We start from the raw sequence: 21,602 nt of genomic DNA, 5'->3' as shown, positions 1-21,602 counted from the left end.
CCAAAAAACATCAGATTGGACACCTCGCAGTGGACGAAACCCTAACCTTGACCGCAACAATGACTACTTCAGGGAAAGAATGAACAATGAAATAATCAGCAACACACTCCACCACAACAACCTCTCTCTACCAGAGAAAAAGGCCATAGAATCTCTAAGATCTAACCACCAAATCAGACAGCTCTCTGACACCACCTACTACAAAGAACTACAAGAAGATCCTACTCCCCTTTTCACCAAAAAACTCAACGATACCATCAAATCATTTCCACCAAGATTACAAGAAAAACTACAGACCTTGATCCCCCCGCTACCTAACCCAGGGACTTTTTACATGCTCCCTAAAATCCACAAACAAGGGAACCCTGGCAGACCTATCATATCCAACCATGGGACCCTAACTGAGGAAATATCAGGTTTTGTTGAATCCATCCTAAAACCGCTTGTCACCCACAGAGCAAGTTTTGTCCAAGACACCACAGACTTGCTACGGAAACTTAAAAACATAGACCACTTTCCCAGCAACACACTCCTAGCCACCATGGATGTTACCAGCCTATACACCAACATCCCACACCAGGATGGCATCCATGCCTGCCTTACATATCTACAGGAACAAGATTACAACCCAGAATACAGACCCAAAGATATCACTGAGCTTATACACTTCATCCTCACACACAACAATTTCACTTTTAATAATCAACACTTCCTCCAGATGATGGGAACAGCTATGGGCACTAAAATGGCCCCACAGTATGCCAACCTTTTTACCTTTTTTTTTTTTTTACACACCAAAAAAGCAGTGATATACAGCCAAGCCCTCAGATACCACCGCATCTGTACTGAAGAGAACACCCGGGATTGCCACCTCACCAATCTTAAAAAGGCTTTCACCCAGCAAGGACACTCCTCCAGAGAGATAGATCGCACGTTTGAAAGAGCCACCTGGATACCACGTGAAGAACTGCTGCAGTACAGAAGAAAAACACCCACAAATCGCACACCGCTGGTTATGACCTATCACCCCTCCCTTGAACCTGTATGGAAAATCCTCAAAAAATTGCAACCCATATTAGAAAAAGACCCTATTCTTAAAAAGATCTTCCCAGAGCCACCCATCCTAGCCTTCAGACAAGCACCGAACCTCGCCAACCTCATCACCAGAAGCAAACTTCCTCAACCCCAGAACACACCAAAAGGATCCAGACCGTGCCATGACAAGAAATGCAAAACCTGTCCCCACATCTCCACCACCCCCACTATTACTACACCCCACAACAGAGCCATCAGCATCCCAGGATCTTACAGCTGCACCTCCAGGAATGTAGTATACCTCAACCAATGCACCAAATGCCCTGATGGAAGATATGTAGGAGAGACCAGACAACAACTGCGCACCAGAATGAACGCACACCGGAAATCCATCAAAGACAGAAACACCCAATTACCAGTGGGGGCACATTTTTCACAGGAGGGCCACTCTCTCTCCAATCTCTCAGTCCTGATCCTCAAGGGAAATTTACACAACATATCCCAGAGACGAGCCTATGAGCTCCATTTCATCAACCTGCTGGATACTAGAGATCAGGGACTAAACATAGACATTGGATTTTTGATACATTATAATCTGCCTGGCAACTGACTGCCCAGCCCAGCCCAGCCCAGCCCCTGGCTTGTTTACTTTTCATTCCATCCAGGAAGAGCGCACACCAACTGCTGCAGCTTCCTGAGCCTGACAAAGGGTTTTTGAACCCGAAAGCTTGCTTAATAACTATTCTCCAACCATTTGGGTTGGTCTAATAAAAGATATCAAATTCACCCAAGGAACCTTGTCTACATAGACAGTATAACATAACCTATGCAGTGATAACAATAACATAAATGGATACAGCATAATATGAGCGTTCCAACGAGATCACACATACTGTATCAGAAAAATAAATCAGGGGAAAACATTCATGACATCCTGCAAACCCCCAAAACATAAGAGGGTCCATGACATGGACCTGGCGGACTTTTAAAGTGCTGCTGCTTATAAAAGTAATGTTTGCTACATGTTAGTAACAGATTGTAATTGGGTATAATCGTTAGTGCAGACTCTACTAGCAGAATTGGAAAGACAGTTTTTTCAGATTATCATTAAAATATCAACATTTGACTTTTTAAATGCTTCTGCAGCATCATCCAGTTTTATGATACAAATTGTATAGTTCAGGAAAATGTTTTCTCTGCATAAAATGCTTCTATTTTGTTTATAATTAACATGATTCCTATTGATTTTTGGATTCATTATTAATTTGATATACGATTGAAAAAATGTTGGCATGCTGGTCACAGGAGGACACAACTGGATAATATTTAGACCTTGTGTCTTTCTCCATCCTCAAATCATTTTATGAACATTAAATAGTGAAGGATGATGCTCCATTTTGATTATCTGTTGGCAAGTGCATCTTGAACTGTGAATAGCCTCCTTTTCTTTTCAAGTGAAATGCTTCTCTTAAAAAGTGACATGATAGGGAACTGAATCAAAATCGTATCCTTGAGACAAACATAACAGAGAAAATTGTGTCGTATATCCAGTAGGGACATACCAGTTTGTTACATAGACACAGTACTTAAGTATACAGAGTAATGCCACACTTGCCAAGCAAGCATCTAAACACCCCCAGTCAATTAGTCCCCAGACAAATCACCTTGCAGTAGATACCAGTGTTTGGGCATGGAGCAAGACTGCAACAATGAAGTCCAGTCTTCACTACATTTTCTGGAGTTCAACCTTGTAGGCATTCTATTGGTTGGATCTCCTCTGCTGAATCTAAGATGCTCCTTTAGACCATTGTAGCCTGCTCCTTGTGCTAATCCCAGGTTCAGGTAAATTAAGGCCTACTTCATTCCACAAGTGGGTGCTCTTGCCTTAGCTTCTGCATGTCTCCACTTTCCAGTCCAACTTTAACCCCACTGCTGAACTACTCGATCAGTGAGGGATTGGATTTTCTCTCCATTTTATATTCAGTCAGGACTTTGGGGCCAGTTTCCTTACCTGTCTACCCCTTAATCTGTCAACAATCATAAGGTTAAGATTGGCCTTTCCTCATGGTTGCAGTTTGCGTAGGAGCTGGAGCTCTTCACAAGTTTCCACATATGGCTCCACCCAAAAGCCTCATCCTTCAACTAGAGGATTGTTCTGTATGTGTGAGAAGTTCATTTTCTTTGCCAGGCTCACCCTTGGCCTCTTTTGAGTCTTTTAGAAAAGATGCCACTTAATGTGAACTGTCCAGGGGCCAGTGCTGGCGGGGCCCAGAGCAGGGTGGCAGGAGCGCATGGTGTGGGCTGGCAGGGGTCTATGGAGCCAGGCTGCACTGCACCAGCAGGGAGGGAGGGGAGCTGGCTCGGTTTCATAGAGCCCCAGCCAGCTGGGACCCTGTGCTCCTGCTGTCTACTCTGGGCCCTGCCGGTGCTGGCCCCAGGGCACTGGCATGGGTCCTGTGCTCCCGCCCAGCTGCCACGTACTCACTCACTCCCAGCCCCACCACACAGGCAGAGATGACCGCAAGCTCCCACTGCACAGCCCCAACCCTGCCTAGGGAATACTGCAAGCTGCCCCAGCAAAAACTGCTCGGTGGTGGGGAGGGTGCTTTCATCCGCCCCAGCAGCAGTTTGTGCCCCGCTGTCGCTCAGCCTCATGGCCGAGCCTGGAGCCAGCACAGGAGCAAGGCTGGCAGTGGCAGTGAGGAACAAACTGCAGTTGAGCTCAGGGGAAAAGCAGCCCCTCCCACTGCTGGCACTCTCTGTGGCATGTACTTGGAGCCCATGCAGGGCTGCGTGTGCCTGCTCTCCATTGCCACTGCTGCCCCATGGGTGGCAGGGATGTGGCAGAGAGGCAGGACGGCCCTGCATGGGTTCTGGGCAGCTGCTGCAGGGAGTGCTGGTGGCAGGAGGGGGAGTGGCTGCTTTCCCCCTGCGCCGAACAGCAGCTTGTTCCCTGTCGCTGCTGTTTGCCTGGACGGGCAAGTCCAGGGCATGTGGGGTCAGGGCTGCTCGCAGTCAGGGGCTGCCCAAGCTGGGCAGGACCCTCCACCCCTATCCGCAGCTGGGAGCAGGTGGGTATGGGCAGGGAAATGCCCGGGGCGGAGGACGGGGAGGCAGCTCTGCTGCTTGCTCCTAGGAAAGGCAACAGAGCCCCTTCTTCTCAATTAGCCTCAACTGGATCCCCCTGGGCCACTGCCTCTGCAGCCCACTCCCCTGCAGGGTCCCCCGGTGCCCCAATCCCATCCATTCTCACAACTTCACCCTCTCATAAAAATTTAATTTAAACATGTAGATTAAATTTAAATCTGTAAGTTATACAGTTTTTAGGTCTGCAGTATAAAAAGGTTGGGCACCCTGCCATAGACCTCTGCCAGGCCACACCCCATGCTCCTACCACCCCGCTCTGGGCCCCACAGGCCCCGCGCTCCTGCATACGCACTCACTTCCACACACCCGCCTCCCCTGCCACCGGTTTCCCCACTTTCTACCCACCCACTGGCTGCTCTGCAGCCCTTGGCTCCCATACCCACAATAACATACCTACCCACACCCACACACCCCCATACTCACTGACACCCATGCACACCCCATACAGTATACAAGTAAGACTGCATTTTGACCTTTTATGCAATCATTTCTACATATACAGCACAAATGCACAAATCGGATCAAAAATACATTTTTTAAATCAAATTAAAATGTAGTATTATGGGTGTTTGATTTTTAGTATTTAATTTTGTTTGTTTTTTTCCCTCTAAGATGGCAAATACTCTTTGCCAAAGGAGTACATCCAAGGGCAAGGGGAGGGACTTCTGGTGGCAAAGGTCAGCGGTTAAGGGGGTGGGTTCAGGTACCAAGATGGCAACTAGGGGGCGGGACACCTGTCAAAGGGCAGGGCTACCCATGTGGCCCTCAACAGCTTGTCAAAACTTGGTAAGTGGCCCTCCGCCTGAAATAATTGCCTGCCCCTGGCTTAGACCTTTTGCTTCCCTTCTTCTTAGGTCTCATATTTTTATCTTATAAAGATACCCTGTTATTGTGTGGATCACTTCACTTCAGTACAATATTTAAAAATAAAACCAAATCCAATCTCCACCTGCATTTATCACTTCAGAACTACATTTTTATGCAAACATAGAAATCAAAATATATTAATTTTTGTTTTTTCGGAAACCATTCTTGCATCACTGTAGGTGCTAGTCACTACTGCAAGTTTGCACATGGGCCAGCTGTGATGTACTTGTCAATACCACCCTTACTTGAGTAATCGGTTTTAATAAAAAATAGAGATGATATAGATATTATAAGAATTATATTACAAATTCTGTTACATTTGCATGTGCTGAATTTGCTAAGTTAGCCAAAGTGGTGAACACATTCCATTACTAATTACTAGAATTGATACTAGTAGAAGTAGATTTATGTCCTTAGAATGGAAAAAAAAAAAGTTTATTTGGTGGCAACTTTGGTATAAGGTGTTGATGGAAAATGTGATAATTTTGATTCTGGGAGTAATATGACTTTCCAATAGAGCTGATTAAGAGAAGTATCAGCTACTGGAATCTTTGTGCATGTTTGCAGGTCAAATTCATACTCATTCATATGATATTCTGCCACACTGTAGATTATAATGTCTTGGCAATTGCGTAGGAAGTAGTAGGTTCAGGAATTATATCACAATGATAGCTAGCTGGCATTTCCAGTACTAGAATACTATTTTTAGGATTGCCACCACAGAGAGAAGGAATTCCAAGGAATATGGATTGGTGGAGGGTAATATATAGCTCCTTAAAAGGTTGGAAAAAAGGGTTATCAAATTATCCCTGTTGTTTATGACTTTTTAAACACAAAATGCATGGCCCTTTGTTGTAAACTATATATGCTATAGGGGGAACTTCTCATTTTATGAATCCCTAGTTTGGAAATGTATTAAACCAAACTTCTGATGAAGCTAAATATTAAACTAGCATACAGTAGTACTGTACTATACAACACAATTGAACTTGGGAGCCAGTTTGAGGATCTTACCTTTCTATTTTGGGTATGCAGATTTTGACCCGTTAAGACTTTGGCGACATTGCCAGCAACCTTGCTCCAACTTTGCTCTTTTGTGCAAAAGCTGAGCTGAAAGCTGTACTTTATCTTGACAGATTAACTATATTGCCTATTGCTATATTTTCTCACATACATTGCAAACCTTTTCCCTTAAAATTTGACCCCCCAAAATTGGGTTGTATGTATGAAGTGGAGAAGCTGGTTTTTCTGCCAGAGATAGGAGCACCCTGCTTTGATTCTTGCTGCACAGTTAAGTAGCTATGACCTTACTATTCAGGCAGCTAAAGCAATCAGTTGACTTAACAGCAGATTGTTCTTCACTCCATAGGTGTTCATGATCATCTCCCCTTCTTAAAGATTTTGAAGTTCCAGTAATCAAGCTAATCTTTCTTAGGGCAATTTTGCCTGGATGCTCCTTGTCTCTCTCCTCCTGTTTCAGTGTCTTGGAGACTCTCTAGCTCGTTTCAAAATCATAGATCTGCCAGTGTAGCCAGTCTTTTAGCAGCAGCCAGGGTTTTAGCTTTTAGTTAAGCAGGAAAGGGAGGGTGAGTCAGCAAAAGATTAAGCTCTATCCCTACTCCATTTATCCATAACTTTGGAAAAATATTTTTTTTCTTCATTCTGCCTTCCAAAACAGTGCATTTTACATTCCAGAGTGTGAGAAAATACGGCACTAACCATTGGAGCTAAATGTGGGGACAACTTTTTTTGTCAGAATATTTTCCTTTTTCAGGTGCTAATGTTAAAATTGTTACAGATAATTTTCTTTACAAAAGGTATATATGGTTATGCAAGGTCAGTTGGGCAAAAGGTCTAGTTTACTTTAAAAATTAGCCCAATTTTGGGGCACCTGAGCAAGTTTTATCATGATTATTTTGATGATTGAGGTTGGTCTCTCTCAGATTCTGAAGAATACTCTACCAAATAACTAATTTCAAACCTTGGTTAAGAAAGAGTTACCTGAGGTGGTTCTAGTTTTTATAGTTTAATAACTTGTTCTAAAGAAGCATGATAAAAGATTAGAAGGTTAAATTCAACCAATTGTTAATCTATCAGTTAATAAATTGTAAACACTATCTCAGCACAAAAAGATGAAAAATTGTCAGTTTTTTACCACTTTAAGCAGGTGAAAAGGACATTTATATTGGTAGACATTTTATCTTATTCAAGACAGACATTCTACACTGACAGCAATATCTCTTATAACAGCTTCCAGCATACCAGATCTCGATCTAAAAAGCTTAAAACTCCAGAGGACGAGAGTGTATCAGCTATGGTTGTTGGTGCAGAAATCATACCCACTGAAGCAGCTACAGATGGCTTCAAGGTCAATGAAAAGCCAGCAGAAAAAGTCAGGCTGGAAAACACAGAAGTGCCTTCTGGGGAAGAGGAAAACATTAGTAGAATGCAGCTGGATCAACATTTATTGGATAATATTGAGGTCTCAGGTGAGATAAGGACTGATTATATTTCACTTGTAAGTTGTAGGCTGTTGATATTGGGTTGCCTTAAATCTATGGATGATAAAACAAACATTGTATTGCTCCAAGTGGCATAACTAAACATGCCTATTCAGAAAGTTATGCAGGGAAGTCATGTAAGCTGCAGCATTGTATCAGATAGGTAGATGATTAGAATGAGAGATTATTTCAGTTTCAGATACTGAGTCAAAAGTAAGACATTCAGAATTATTTTTATAAAAACTATTTTTCTAAAAGAAGGACAAACACCCCTAAATATTTTTAATGACTTGCAGCCCAACCTCCTGCAAGTCATGCTGCCAGTGCTGCTCACAGGGGGTGAGGCTGTGCCAGCCGAGCCCGTCCCTGTCCCCATCCCCTGCGAGCAGTGCCAGGCTCGTAGGGGATGGGGCTGCACCAGCTGAGTGCCAAGCCTGGCCCTGTCTGCTTTGAGCGGCACTGCTGAACGCCTAGTCCAGTGCCACTTGCAGGAGGTGGGGCTGGGTTCACTGCTTGGCTGGTGTAGTCTCATCTCCTGCAAGCGGCACAAGGGCTCAGTGTTCAGCTGGTGTGACCCCATCCCCTGTGAGTGGCGCTGGTATGTCCCAGGCAGCATCTTTCACAGGGGATGGGGCCACGCCGGCTGAGCACCAAGCCCATCCCTGCCCCTTGTGAGCAGTGCTGGGCTTGTCGCTTGCTGCCTGGGCCAGAGCCGAGCCCACACTGCTCACGGGATGGGGATCGGCTTGGTGCTTGGCTGGTGCAGCCCCATCCCCTGCGAACAATTCTGTCTGGGCGGGGGATGGGGCTGCACCAGCCGGGCACTGAGCTCAGCACCCCTTTTAGGGGATGGTTGTATAACATAAGTCAAGGTTGAATTTTAAGAGTTAAAAATTGGACTTCAGATGTCAACTTGTACACTGTGAAATATGGTACTTTTTATATAACATTCTGTAGATTACATATAAATTATTTTGAGCTGGTGTGGCAGAAAGATTTTTATTACTGTCCCTTTAGGATAAGCTCTGCAACCCATCTTGGGCTTCATTCCATGGAAATGACACCAACCAAACTATTTTAATATTCTTTGTGTAGTGCGCATGAAATTAACTTTCAGCAACACTGAAGTCCAAAATTACTCACTCCAATTGTTCAATTTTTTTGAGTCAGTGGTGCTGTTTTCCTAATATTCTTAATATTTCTTGCATATATTTATTTAAATATCCTAATTTTAAGTTATTATTTCTTGTTTATTTGCAGATTCTTGAACAGGCAGAATAGGTATAAGTTCAGTGCAATATGCCAGCCATTTATAAATGGGTATTTCACCAAATAGTCAAAGTTTCTGTAAACTGTCAGAATAATTGTACTATGTGAATATTGATGACTTCAAGTGATACAAAAATACTATGTCTAGCTGTTCAAATGGAATATTCCAATAAAAAGAAAAACAAGATTAAAAACCAAAATGTTTATGCTGGACATAGAGGAGTAGCTGATAGACTTTGCACCATGGGTAGCAGACTTGTTCCTAATATGGTTTGTGCCTTTGTGTACTAGAATGGAGGCAGTGGATCTTGAGCCTCTGGCTGTGCAGAGCAGAGTGGAAGCAGGACTCTTTTGCAAGAGGAGATGTCACTTCCAACAGCTAGGTTAACCCTCCTCTGACTCCGCATTCACTGCAGATCATATGGTAATAGAAGATCCAAAGCTCTTAATTTGGCAGTGGCTGAAGGGCCAGAGAAGGGCTAACCTGGCTCTTGGAGGTGACATTTAACAGCTCCCTTCACAGTAGCAGTGTCTTCCAGGGGAGGACAGGGGGCTGGTGAGGGGATTCCTCGCCTTGGTTGACTCTGCGCAACCAGACTCAAGCCCCCCTGACTTCACTATGGTGTTCCCTTTTACTGAACACCTTGGGCTCATGCCCTGGTTGCCTCGCCTTAGTTACACTACTGCCAAAGTCTGTCACTTAAATAAGGGGTGCTAACCTGTAGCCTGCATGCCACTAGTGCCATGCAGTAAAGGGAGGTGCTGTGGAGTGGAGCGGAGAAGGGGCAGGGTGCTGCTGGGAGAAGTGGTGTCATTGTCAAGAGCCAGGTTAATCCTTCCCTGGCCTTGAGTCTCCACTAAATTCATGGTTTTGGATCCTTGTTCACCGTATACAACTATAGCAGCTGCGTGGCCAGGGAAGTGTTAACTTGGCTCTTGGTAGTGGCTTGAGGCCCCCTTGCCTCCATTCTGTTGCCTCTGTCAGGTACATCTTTGGAGCGGGGGAGGGATAGGAGTGGCACTCGGGGATGTGGGGGCCGGGGAAGCGTCTTAATTTGATAACAGAATGCCATAGAGGATGGCTATAATGCTATAACGGAAGGCAGGCAGTGTTTTGAAACTGAAATTCAATTCAGACAGCTGTGAGAATGATGTATACTAATAATAATATAATGTGAAATGTATTAATAAAACTTATGTTTTTTAATTCTAGGGAACATCAGTTCAAACTCTGTTATAGGACATATTCCTGAAGTGCAGAAAATAAAAACAGAAGCTGAGGACCAGGCAGATTCTAGTGTTGCTTCCTTTACTCCAGAGGATTCTGCTACGCTCTCTGTACCCACAGCTATCAGTTGTATAAAAGGCAATGACTCTTTAAAATCTCAGAATCAGTCTGTGCAGCCTATACCATGCCAAAAGTCAGAAGAATATGCTTCCTCTGAAGCAGACAGCCTGGAGAAAGAGGAAACTAGTAGTATATCCACAGAGGACTACATCAGTGACCTAGACAGCAGTGAAAGCAGTGAAAGTAGCTTGGAACCTGGAGAAATACTTGGTGTAAAAAGGAACAATGATGGAAATAGTTCAGAAACACCCAGCGTACGTGAAACACATTGCATCTCTGTTTTAATGTATTCTCAATCGCATGAAATGGGCATGAGCTTCTTTCTAATATGACCGGATATACTAAAGTGCTTAAGCATATGCTTAACTGAAGTCTGTGTAAAGTCCTATTGATTTCAGTGGGACTAGAGCACCTGCTTAAAATGAAGTACATACATATATGTTCTCCTGAATAGGAATGCTTCTCTGAAATAGCACCCCAAAGCTCCTTTTTCTCTCTCTTGTTTTGAATGTGGGTAATCTGATATAGGTGCCATCGAACTGTTTGTTGGTAGCTATGCTATATACTCCCATTTGCACCAGCTGCCTGAGTGGAGAATACTCAGCCTGTAATAATACTTGGAAACTTGGTTAGCAGTGTTGCAACAAAATCAAAATGAAGAAAACTCATTCCATAAGTGCATATGCAACTACATAATTTATTATAAGAGATTGGAGATTGAGAAAAGAAAGTTTAATGTACTAAAATAACTATGGAAAAGTTTAGTTATATATCATGATCTTATACCCCACAAATATGTGAGGAATGTTGCCACACAATTGAAATAGGACATTATCAGGTATGCCACAATCAAGCTCTTCTTTCTGCTACTCTTGGGTGCCTATACACGAATAGGAAGGTTGCGCCAACGCTCTGGAATTCCAGCATGTAGGAGCAAACTCAATTAATCGAGTCTGGAGTGTGACAATTACCACTCCCTAGGAGCCTCTTGCATCTCGTGTATCAGCATCCTCATGCTTCAGAATTGTGGCGGGAGTGTGTTATCTAAAGCTCATTAGATGAGCTTTAGATAAGTGCCTCTGCCGCCATTTTGAAGTGTTGGGATGCTGATACGCGAGACACACCAGGCACTTTAATTAGAGTGGCTCTGAGAGCTGCTCTAATTAAAGCCCGCTCCCCCCCTTGGAGCATGTGTATAAATGCCCCTTGATGTGTTTGATATCCCAAAATGGGATAATCCTGTGGTTAGAAAAGCTATGTCAGTTGTATGCTGTATTACGTAAGATATTCAGGGAGATGCCACAAACTGCAGCATCCTCCTACCATGTGTTAATTGCTGGCAGATGACTAAAGTTACTTCATATCACGCCTGAAAAATGTATATACAGCAGTTGCAACCTTGTCCATCTTCTTACAGAAGCTTTGTTGTCATACTCCAGAGGGTGTCACCAACCTAATGGAAATAGCTATAATATTGTCTGGAAACATTTGTGGCTTTCCAGGCTTTGGCAATATATTTTTCGACTTGTGTAATGATAGAAGGCTTTGAAGCCTTCTTACATTTAGCATCTGCATATTCATAAATTAAAATAGAAGTTGATTTCTTGGGCGGTTTAGGGCCTAAGATGTGAATCTTAATGGCCCTGTATGCCTGTAATGTGTGCCATTCTTTCTCCTTTTGGTGCAATTGATTGAAGTGAAGGAAGGTAGAAATACTGTCTGGAGGAAGGATTTTGGCTTTTTTTCCCTTCAAAGCTGCTTTCTCATAGAAGAGAGAGACTGTTTTACTGTTTTCAGATGTTTTCAATACTGCTTAATTCCCATTCCCTCAAAAGTTCCCCCTTGAGAATTTTGAAGTAGCCATCATATTGTCTTGTAAATCCACTCTCTTCATCTTTAATTAATATGCACTTGTGGTATTTAAAGTCCTCAGTCTATTAGAAAACCTCAGAGCAACACAGGATGCAACAAAGAACGAAGCAGTAGAACAAGCAACTTTGCTAGTTTGAAAGATTCTTTTTTTTTTTACGTTGGCTGGCATGGAATACATTTTATGTATTTGTTAATAAAAAGATGGTGTTTGAGAAGCATATAGTTAGGGAAGTAATTCTAAACATTGCAAAGGAAGCATCAACTTTTTCCTGAGAGAATACTGAATCTTCCTATCAACTACTCCGAAGTCTTCCACTGATGAAATTAGTGACTCCTTAAAGACTTCAGCAATAACTAGGCCCACTTTTGAAAATGTAATATATTTAGATTACTCTTCTATAAGGAGTAAAATCTTTGCATGTTCCTGTTAAAGCACCTGCAGTCATTAGGAAACTCCCATTCTGAATTACCTTATCTCTGCATGACCTTATCTGAATCTTCTTTCCCAGTAGGATGTACCATCTTTCTTTTGTCTTGAGAGAGAATCTAATTTTGTCATTTTGCTAGCCTTGCAAGCAGGATTTTGCTCAAGTTTGTCCAGTTGTTGAGCCAAGATCTTGTGTATTCAGAATTTTCCATAACATTTAGTAGGGAGAAGGGTTTGTCATGAGCTTCCTTCTCAAATTCTGCTCCAGCAAGCTTATTTTCCTTCAGCCAAGAGGTGAATGAAGAATGGGAACATTTCATTTCATCTTCATTAGATTTACTTTAGTTAAATTATGTCTTTTTACTCTTGTTGCACAGAAAAAAAGAGGAGGAGATATATTGCTTTTCGTAGTGTATACTTCTGAGTTTTGGGGCTGATTTGAGAGCTCGCTCTACTGTTTAAGGGATATAAACTAATAGGAAGTGAACAAAGTATTTTGTTTTCCTTGAATCTTTGACAAAAGTTCTGAGGAAAACTATATACTTCTCAAGTCTGTACATGGAAAAATACCTAAATTGATTCCATGCCAGCCAAAGTTAACACATACACTTCATCCACATTGTGCTAAATACTGCTTAGCTCTCAGATGAATAACTTTTTGATCCTTTAAAGTATGTTCTAAGACTTGATAAAGATTGCCTGTTTGCTTTTGTTGTTACTTTGAATATAGAGGGAAGGGGTTTGGGTTAGAGAAGGGTTGATAAATGGTCATCTGGAGATATGTGACCAGGAGATTGTATTTGGACTTAGGACTACAAGAACTGTCCCAAGCCCCAGACAGTGGGAGATATGTTGTTTTAGGGAGAAGGGGGATCCTTGATTTAAGGATCCCTGAGCAAGATGATGATCAAAAGCCATCAGCTGACATTTAGTAAGAGGCTAGGGCATCCACTTAAAATTACAGCAGAATAGACTGGATCCTATGAAGGAGTAGCTATCCAAGGGTATAGGCAGAGGTGTAGGTGACAGATGTTGAACTGGTCCACATACTCTGCTGGTTCCCTCCAATGAAAGATCTGATGTGGTCCCATGATTTCTCTAAAAATGAGAATGAAGAATAGCTATGGGGCATCATGGTTAAATCAGATGAAGATAAGGCTCTTTTTTTTTGGTCTTAATTACATGAGCTGATGAGGTTTTCTTTTGCTCTCTGTCAGATTGCAGCCATTTTACTGGAAAATATGCTTGGCTTCTCCTTCACTATCTCCAGGGTTAGCATGAATCCCCTCTTATAAAATTAATATTATTTTTAATTTTATAAACAGTGAATTTAGTAAAATCTCTTCTTTATGTACAAGATACATCATTTCTGTTTTCTTGTGCTATGATAAGGAGGAGCGTCTTGGAGAGGCAGGGGTATAGATTGTAGCCGTGTTGGTCTAAGGACATAGGCAGACAGGGTTCTTTGGGCCAGTCTGATATCTTTTATTAGACCAACTTAAATAGTTGGGGAAAAAATTTTAAGCAAGCTTTTGGGTTTAAAAACCTTCGTCAGCCTGAGGAAGTTTCTGCATTTGGTGTGTGCTCTTCCTGGATGGAATGAAAAGTAAAGAAGCCAGAGACTGGGCTGGTATGTATATAAGATGGGCAGTCAGTGAAGATGTAAATTGAGGAGTCAGGAGTCAGTGACTCCTCAATTTACATCTTCACTGACTGCCCATCTTATATACATACCAGCCCAGTCTCTGGCTTCTTTACTTTTCATTCCATCCAGGAAGAGCACACACCAACTGCAGAAACTTCCTCAGGCTGACGAAGGGTTTTTAAACCCGAAAGTTTGCTTAACATTTTTTTTTCCAACTATTTAATTTGGTCTAATAAAATATATCAGATTCACCCAAAGAACCTTCTCTGCCTTGGAGAAGCAGAGCACTTGTTAGGGCTCGGTGAAAAGAGGAGGCACGTGTGGCTATTTGGGCGATCGGAGAAAGTGCACCTGCCTCATACCCTGGCAGATAAGAGGGGACAACCCACTGTTGGATTGCCAAATTACAGGGAATATATTTAAAAGGTAGAAACAAAAAGCCACTTCTCTTCTTACAAACATTATTTTTTACAGATATGTGAGATTTAATGGTCCTGACACCAGTTCTCCCTTTGTAATAATGCAGAACTCTGTAAATGTCTCTTCAGGGTTATAATTGCATATTACAAGCTATATTTAATTTATCAGTTTGGGTAACTGAGCCATTCCTAGGTGGGTTTTCAAGTATTTTCCAGTACAGTTGCATGCTCTTTGAATCTGGCTGTTGCACAGAAGGATATTACTCAGTTACCATTTAAAAAATCCAGTTTTCTTTACTTTTTTATTTAGTTATGTCCATTTTTTGTTGTGGACTGTGTGCTTAATGTAGCAAAAAGTATGTAGCCTTTTTGATGTAGTACTTGATATTTTACAATATGAGTTCATAATTCAAGAGACTTGGCTTCTTCTTTTTGTGTCCTTCAAATACCTCTATATTTTCCAAAATTGGGGGCATGCAATGGTCACATCTGTAGCCCTAGCTAGATCCTTGATGTTACAGAGCTCTTCCAAATGATATACAGACCTTTAGACGTTCTGGACTTGGTTTACCTACATTCATATACGTCTGTGTCACTAGGATAGCCTGTTTTTTCATGTTATCTTTTCTCCTTATGTTTGGAGATGTTTCAGTTGTCGCCAGGTTGGTCAGTTTAAGATGAGATGTTTGTACAGTTTGTAAAGATGACATACTAGGGATGTTCCCTGAACTTCCTTCCCTGGTTTTAGGAGTATTACAACATAAGATTGCAATTGTATTTTAGAGACTTTGTATGTGGGTGAACATGCATAGAACCCAGTACCCATAACCAGGCTTATCTATTGGTCCCAAGTGTTTCTCAAAAGTCACCAGGATACACCTGGTCGGTTGTACTCTGTGAGTTAAGAAGGATGCTGTAGTTTCTGGGACCCTGGTGAAAGCAGGAAAGGCATAGTAGTACACCGATGACCTCATTGTGCTCTTGTATAATACAAATGGGCTGAGATGGACCTTCCCCAAATAGCTGAAAATCTAAAAGAAAACATGAGTGTGAAGAAAGGAAAGAAAGAAGGAAGGTGGTTAAGAGTAACAAAGAAGAGATCACACAGTAGCATAAGCTATTAGTTATGGTTCAGCTTAATGGTTCCTGATGGCTCTATAGATTTTTACAGTAATTTTTGCAAATAAAATCAATTATCTCTCTGTGTTTCTCAGCTAAGCCAATGTGAACTGATTCCAGAGTGGTGCATTTAATGCAATTGAGTCTTTGGGAGGGATTTGGAAGAGGAGACCTTTGGATGCTTTATAGGTTCTTTGTGTAGGTTGGCTGTTCTCAATTTTTGGTGCTAATGATGTGATTCCATACACCAGTATGTGTGTAACTGATTTTTGAAGTCAGACCAGTCCCAGTTTTTCCTCCTCCTTCCCTGAAAGAGCTGTTGGCAGCTTTAATATGCAAGGTTTTGTTTTGCTTTTGAGGACAGGTTTAGTTTGGCAGTCATGTTATACTTCTTTATTTATGTTTCCTTCTTAACTAAACTGGTAAACTCCAGAAGTTCTTTCTGGTACTGTTCCTTGATAAACAAGGCTTTTGTGATCTTATTCCCACTCCCCTCTTTGTTTTAAAAAAAATTTGTGCCAATATGATATTAATTATAGACAATGGCATGAAACTGCCATGATGAGAACAAACATGGTTGTCCCAAATAAAACTGTGCGCATTTCAATCTAATACCACACTAGTGAACGAAAGGGCATTTATACACATACCTTTTAGTTCTCGGGTGTGCTGGAGATCTGCTGCTTTGGAGTAAATTCGAATAATCAAGTCTGCTCTGCGTGGGAGCGGAGGTGTGCTGCACTGAGCCACTTGCAATTGTATAAGCTACTAAATGTACGTCAGCGTGGAGAAAATGGCAGCCGCGTACTTTTGAACTGAAGCACTTCCAAGGTGTTTTAGTTCAAAAGTGCACCGCCGCCATTTTCTTTGCGGTGACATGCATTTTACCACTTGCACAACTGCAAGCATCACAGCAACGGGCACTTTTCATAGTGCCCAGTGCTGCAACACATGTAAAAATGCCCATAGTGTTTTGAAATGTGTGTTAGTTTCATTCTGCTATAAGGTAATGTGCTATAGCATATTAATTTCTAGTCAGAGTTGATCTTTATTCAGTAATTTTTATAAGTCTATATTCTTGCTTTATTTCTTTTAAAAATAAATTTAATTTTTTGCAAATTTAAACAATGCAAATTTAACTTCTAATACTCTAAACTGAATGAGTAAAAAGTTACTAAAAATACACTGCATGGTTTTTAATGTGCTGTTATTCTAGTACCAAGACTTATTTTCCAAATAATTTTATGGAGAAAAGTAAGTCATTTTCCCATCCTCTAGATTTATTAAAAATGAATTTCAAAGACAAATGTTTGAACTGGAGATGAGAAGTACTTTGCATGCCCCTTAACAGAAGAATTTTTTTTTGTTTACAGGCATTACTTTTTGCTCATTTTCTAACTAAATTGTGTGTGGTTTCTCCCTTTTAGACAGCAGACATGGAAAGAAAGAAAACATCAAAAAGTTGGCGTCATCCTCTAAGCAAACCTCCAGCTCGATCTCCAATGACACTGGTTAAACAGCAGGCAACAAGTGATGAAGGTGTGCATATTTTTAAATGTTTTTCTCCAATTATATCTCTGTCCCTATATCTCTGTGCCTCTCCACATGTACATTGTAGACATTACAAAAGTACTGAAAATGAAAGAGCATTTTGATTGCGTAGGAAATTTAAAGCTGCAGAAAAACTGCTTACAAAGATTTAAGCATCGTTGCTGAATCCATGAATCTATTTCTCCTCTTTCACTTAAGTCTTCTAAACACATTGGGGCTGTCTTGTAAGATGCACAGAAGAGTATGAAGTAATTTAAAAGGCTGTGTGTAAGAGATAAAAAAATCATTCTAGAATCTCATCTCCTTTGTTCGATTTTACAGCACTGGGCTTCACTAGTGAACTTTACATCTTATCGTAGGAAGGCAAACACAGCTAAGAAATGCCATCTCAAGATTCTCCGAACAATGATCCCACTTGTAAGCCTTAGCTTATAAGATTTATTAGTAGATGCAGTAGTAGTAGTATTGCCTTGTGATTCCTTTGTTTTATAGTTCTCGAGTTAAAGGATTGCAAAGTGATTTTTCTTAAGACATCTGCAGTCCTGGTTTGTTGTCTAGATACCTGTGGTCTCTTTTGCATCAAAACGTTACCGGCATTCTTTGTTTGTCTTAGATTCTGGCTTTGCACATACTTATAAAACAAAACAATTAAATAGACTGTTCTTCATTTGGCAAAGCCCATTTACTTTATTTACTGAAAATGGAGAACAATATTAAGTTATTATTGAGCATATCCCATATATAGCCATCATTTATCCTATGCCTATGCTTGCCTATGCTTAAACCAGTAAGCTTCTGTAACATGCAATACACAAGATTTTAAAACTGGAGGCCAGGTTCTCAGCATATATGAGGAGCAAGGATCTAATGGGTCTAATGTAGTCTCCTTAGTAAAAGCAAAAATAGCTTTGATGTATCAGTAATTTAAAATAGCTTAAAGACTTTACTTTCCTCTCCATTCTCATTTCTAATACAATCCTTCTCTGTTGAGGGAGTCTTAGCAGCCCCATTCAGGTAGTGTTTTACTTGCTTTGGAGTAATGAAGTATGAGGGCTTTGGTTGCTTAAAGTTTGGCTCCTGGATACATATATAAGTGCTGAGAGAAAATTCATAAAAAGGCTTAGATCAGGGGTTGGTAACATACAGCTCACAAGCTGGGAGCCATTGCATCTGGCCTATGCACCTGGAAAGCTTTTCTTCTGCCCACACCCATGCTGGGGTGGTGCAGTTAAAGTTGTGGCTGTATTGACACTGCTTCTCCCTACCACCTATTCCCCATCTATAGCATGAGTGCAGTTTCTAGCCAGCAGGAAACTGAGCCAGGGCTGGGCAGTTTCTAACTTCACCTGCTCTGCAACCTCGAGGCAGGGGACATGGGAGAAAAGTGGCAGCAGTACAGATGGTGCTTCCAGCTGTGTGTCTCTGGCTCCGCTCCCCACTAGCTGGAAGCTGGATCCACACTGCAGCCAAGGAGCAAGGGGGTGGGGAGAAGTGTCAGTAGCAGGGGCACAGCTCCCAGCTGCCTGGGCCTGGTGCAGCTCCCCTTGGGCTGCAAACTCTGCTTGTGTTGTAGCCAGGGAGTGAGGGGCTGGAGGAATTAGCATTTCCCCCTGCCTGCTGCTTATGTGGTGCCAAAGCTACTCAGCCCACACCGGACTAGAGCTGGCTTGTTCCAACCTGCAACTTGAAAAGATTGCCAGCCCCTGGCTTAGCTGTGTCAGTGATGAACCACCCTACACTTTAAAGTTAGGCGCCTGGCTCCAGAAGTTAAATTCACAAACCAGAGTTAGGTGTCTGATTGAATTGCAAGAATCAGCATGTGGAGCAGGGGGATGCCTAGGCCAGGCAACCAAAACTAAAGATGTGAGGTGCCTACAGTTTTACCTCTTTCTCAAACTTACATGTCTCTTTGTGGCCCTGAATTAGATGCCGAAGTGGAACAGCCTGAAATCCTTGCCAGACTTAGCTGTCTGAAGCTTCCTTACATATGTAGGCAACTGACTCACTCTTTAAAAAATACTGTAAAATTTTACTCTGGCCCTCTAAGTCTTGCTTTCCTTTCCATACAGCCACCCAGCTTCAACCAGAAGCATAGACAGTTTTGCTTGAGAGAAACAGACCTCAGTTTTTATCCCAGGATGTTTTCAATTTTTAAAAAAACCTGTTTTTTAAAAAACTTTGGATTAATATTAAAGCCATAAGTTATAGAGGAAATTATTTTTATGCAACATATTTAATTGCTAGTACTAAAAGTGACCAACTTTTCTTCTCAGTTGCCATAGATTCATCCTTATAAATTTTTGTAACTGTCTTAATACTATTTTCCTTTGGATGACTTACTTTAATAGTAGATGTAAAGTATCAATCCTGGCTCTCTGGGTACAGTTTTAGTGTTGACAAGCAAAAATGCTTATAAGGTATATAACAGCTGTTAAAAGCATTTTTGTTTCAGACATGCAGAAGCAGCTTGATATTAATAGTTATAAATTCATATCACATTCTTTTTTGAACACTTCCAAGTACCAGAACATTCCTATTGGAGGAAGACATTCTGAAAAGTTTTATAGCAAGGCCACAGGGGTCCTTGGCTGTAATTTACTAATATAGAATTTAGAATATGTTATCTTTTCCCATATAACGGTTCTCATTTTAAATAAAAGCATATGTTTATGATAAAAAACATTTTAAAAGCTGTTAAAAGAGGTTGAAGGCACAGTAGATCTGTACCTTATAAACTAACCAAAGTTGATATTATATATATAATATCTCATGGGCTGAAGCTTACTTTATCAGATGTTGTGAAAGGACATGTGCAAAGCTATGTATAACAAGGAGAGAGAAATTAGAATGCAAAAGCAGAAGGGAGGGACAGAAAGGGAGGAGGGGAGATGGCAGGAGGAGAGATGGGGCAGGCTGGGAGAGGCAAATATTCAGGCAATAAACCCATGAAACAAAGGAGCTACAAAAACAAATCCAGGTAATGAGACAAGAATCCACAGTCCCTGTTTAAACCACATATAACACAATCCAGTCTGTAGATAATTTCTTGTTCTGCCATTTCCCATTCAAATCAATTTTTAAGGGTTTGCTTCTTGAGTACAGCCAACCTTGGGTCAGTGATGGAATGTCCAGGGAGGTTAAAATGTTCTGCCATAGTCCTGTCTGTCTTTCTGCAGCACGTCAGATCAGCGTTCATTCAATCTTTCATGTAGGGCAGTGGTCACCAACCAGTGGGTCTTGATTCACTGGTAGATCTCAGAGCCTCTTGGAGTCTATCTGAGGCTGGGGTTGGGGGCTGAGTGCCTGTGTGTATGCATGCATGAGCCCCAGCCCAGCAGGTCAGTCCGGGCGGGAAGGAAGAAGCAGTGGCTAGATCGAGCCCCTCATAGTGAGGTAGAGGCAGGTGCAGGGGTAAGTTATGGGGCCCCGGCCGGGTGGGATTTATCTGCTGAGGAGTCGTGTCCCCAAATAATTTTTTCTCCCTTTGCCTCGATCAGCTCCTCTCCCCCCCTTCCCTCCCCACAGACTTACCTGCTGAGTGGAGGTGGTGGGTGGCAGCATCGCATGATAGATCTTGGGCTGCTTTTAAATGCAGAGGTGATTGCCTACTTAAAAAGGTTGGAGACTACTTATGTAGGCACTGCCCTGTCTGTCCAGTGTAGACCAGAGGAGCACTATGAGCAGGTCATGGCACATATAACATTAGTATCGTTGCAAGTGAAAGAACCTTGGATATTATAATCCATGTTATTTGGACCAGTGATGATATGGTTTGTATTTAAGTTGGGGCACAGAAGGCATCTGGGTCTGTTGCAAGGCCTGGTGCCTCACTGAGACTGGGAATTAAGAAACCTATTGCTTGAGAGATACTGTTGGAATGTGGGGAGGGGTCTGCCTGTAAGCCAGGACAGGTTTGTTTCTGGTGACTTTCAGTCCTCATTTTCCAGGAGGGGTTGGAGGTCATTAATGATATGTCTCGGGTGTCTAAGCCAGTGGCTGTGACAACCAGAGAGACTCTATTGTCCTTGCCATGGGGTTGGTGTTGTGTTAAGTCGAAGCAATGTCTGAGTCTGGCTTTGCTGATTTGAATGTTTACAGTTTGGGAATGGTATTGTAATTATAGTACTCCCTACTCCAGATCCTTAAAGTATGCATCCCTATTGGTGGGATCCGAATAGATATGGTTGTAGTGTGGAGCCTGGCTGTAGACAGTGGATCTAGTGGTGTGATTTAGGATAAATGCTAATGGTGTGAAGGTAGCTGTGGTGGTTGGTTTTTTTCCAATGCAGTGTGGTGGCGATAAGGCCACTGTAGACCTTCACTGTAGTGTGTAATGAATTTGCTGGGTGGAGTATTCCAGAGATAATTTGATGGAGGAGTAGAAGTTGTTAAAATCCAAGTG

General features: G+C 41.9%; 1 protein-coding gene across 6 annotated transcripts in view; it reads left to right on the top strand.

Moving 5' to 3' along the window:
- KDM4C (lysine demethylase 4C) overlaps window positions 1–21,602 on the top strand; it is a 502,970-nt gene that overhangs the window by 270,057 nt on the left and 211,311 nt on the right. For all 6 annotated transcript variants that reach the window (XM_006018370.3, XM_025197539.1, XM_025197541.1 and 3 more), the window contains exons 11-13: window positions 7,300–7,538; window positions 10,033–10,421; window positions 17,077–17,188. In XM_006018370.3, the coding sequence (XP_006018432.1) occupies window positions 7,300–7,538; window positions 10,033–10,421; window positions 17,077–17,188 (740 nt within the window). The remainder of the gene's footprint in view (window positions 1–7,299; window positions 7,539–10,032; window positions 10,422–17,076; window positions 17,189–21,602) is intronic.

This window comes from Alligator sinensis, unplaced genomic scaffold (assembly GCF_000455745.1).
Source record: "Alligator sinensis unplaced genomic scaffold, ASM45574v1 scaffold392_1, whole genome shotgun sequence".
Lineage (NCBI taxonomy): Eukaryota > Metazoa > Chordata > Crocodylia > Alligatoridae > Alligator > Alligator sinensis.
This window is presented reverse-complemented; position numbering and strand designations above follow the sequence as displayed.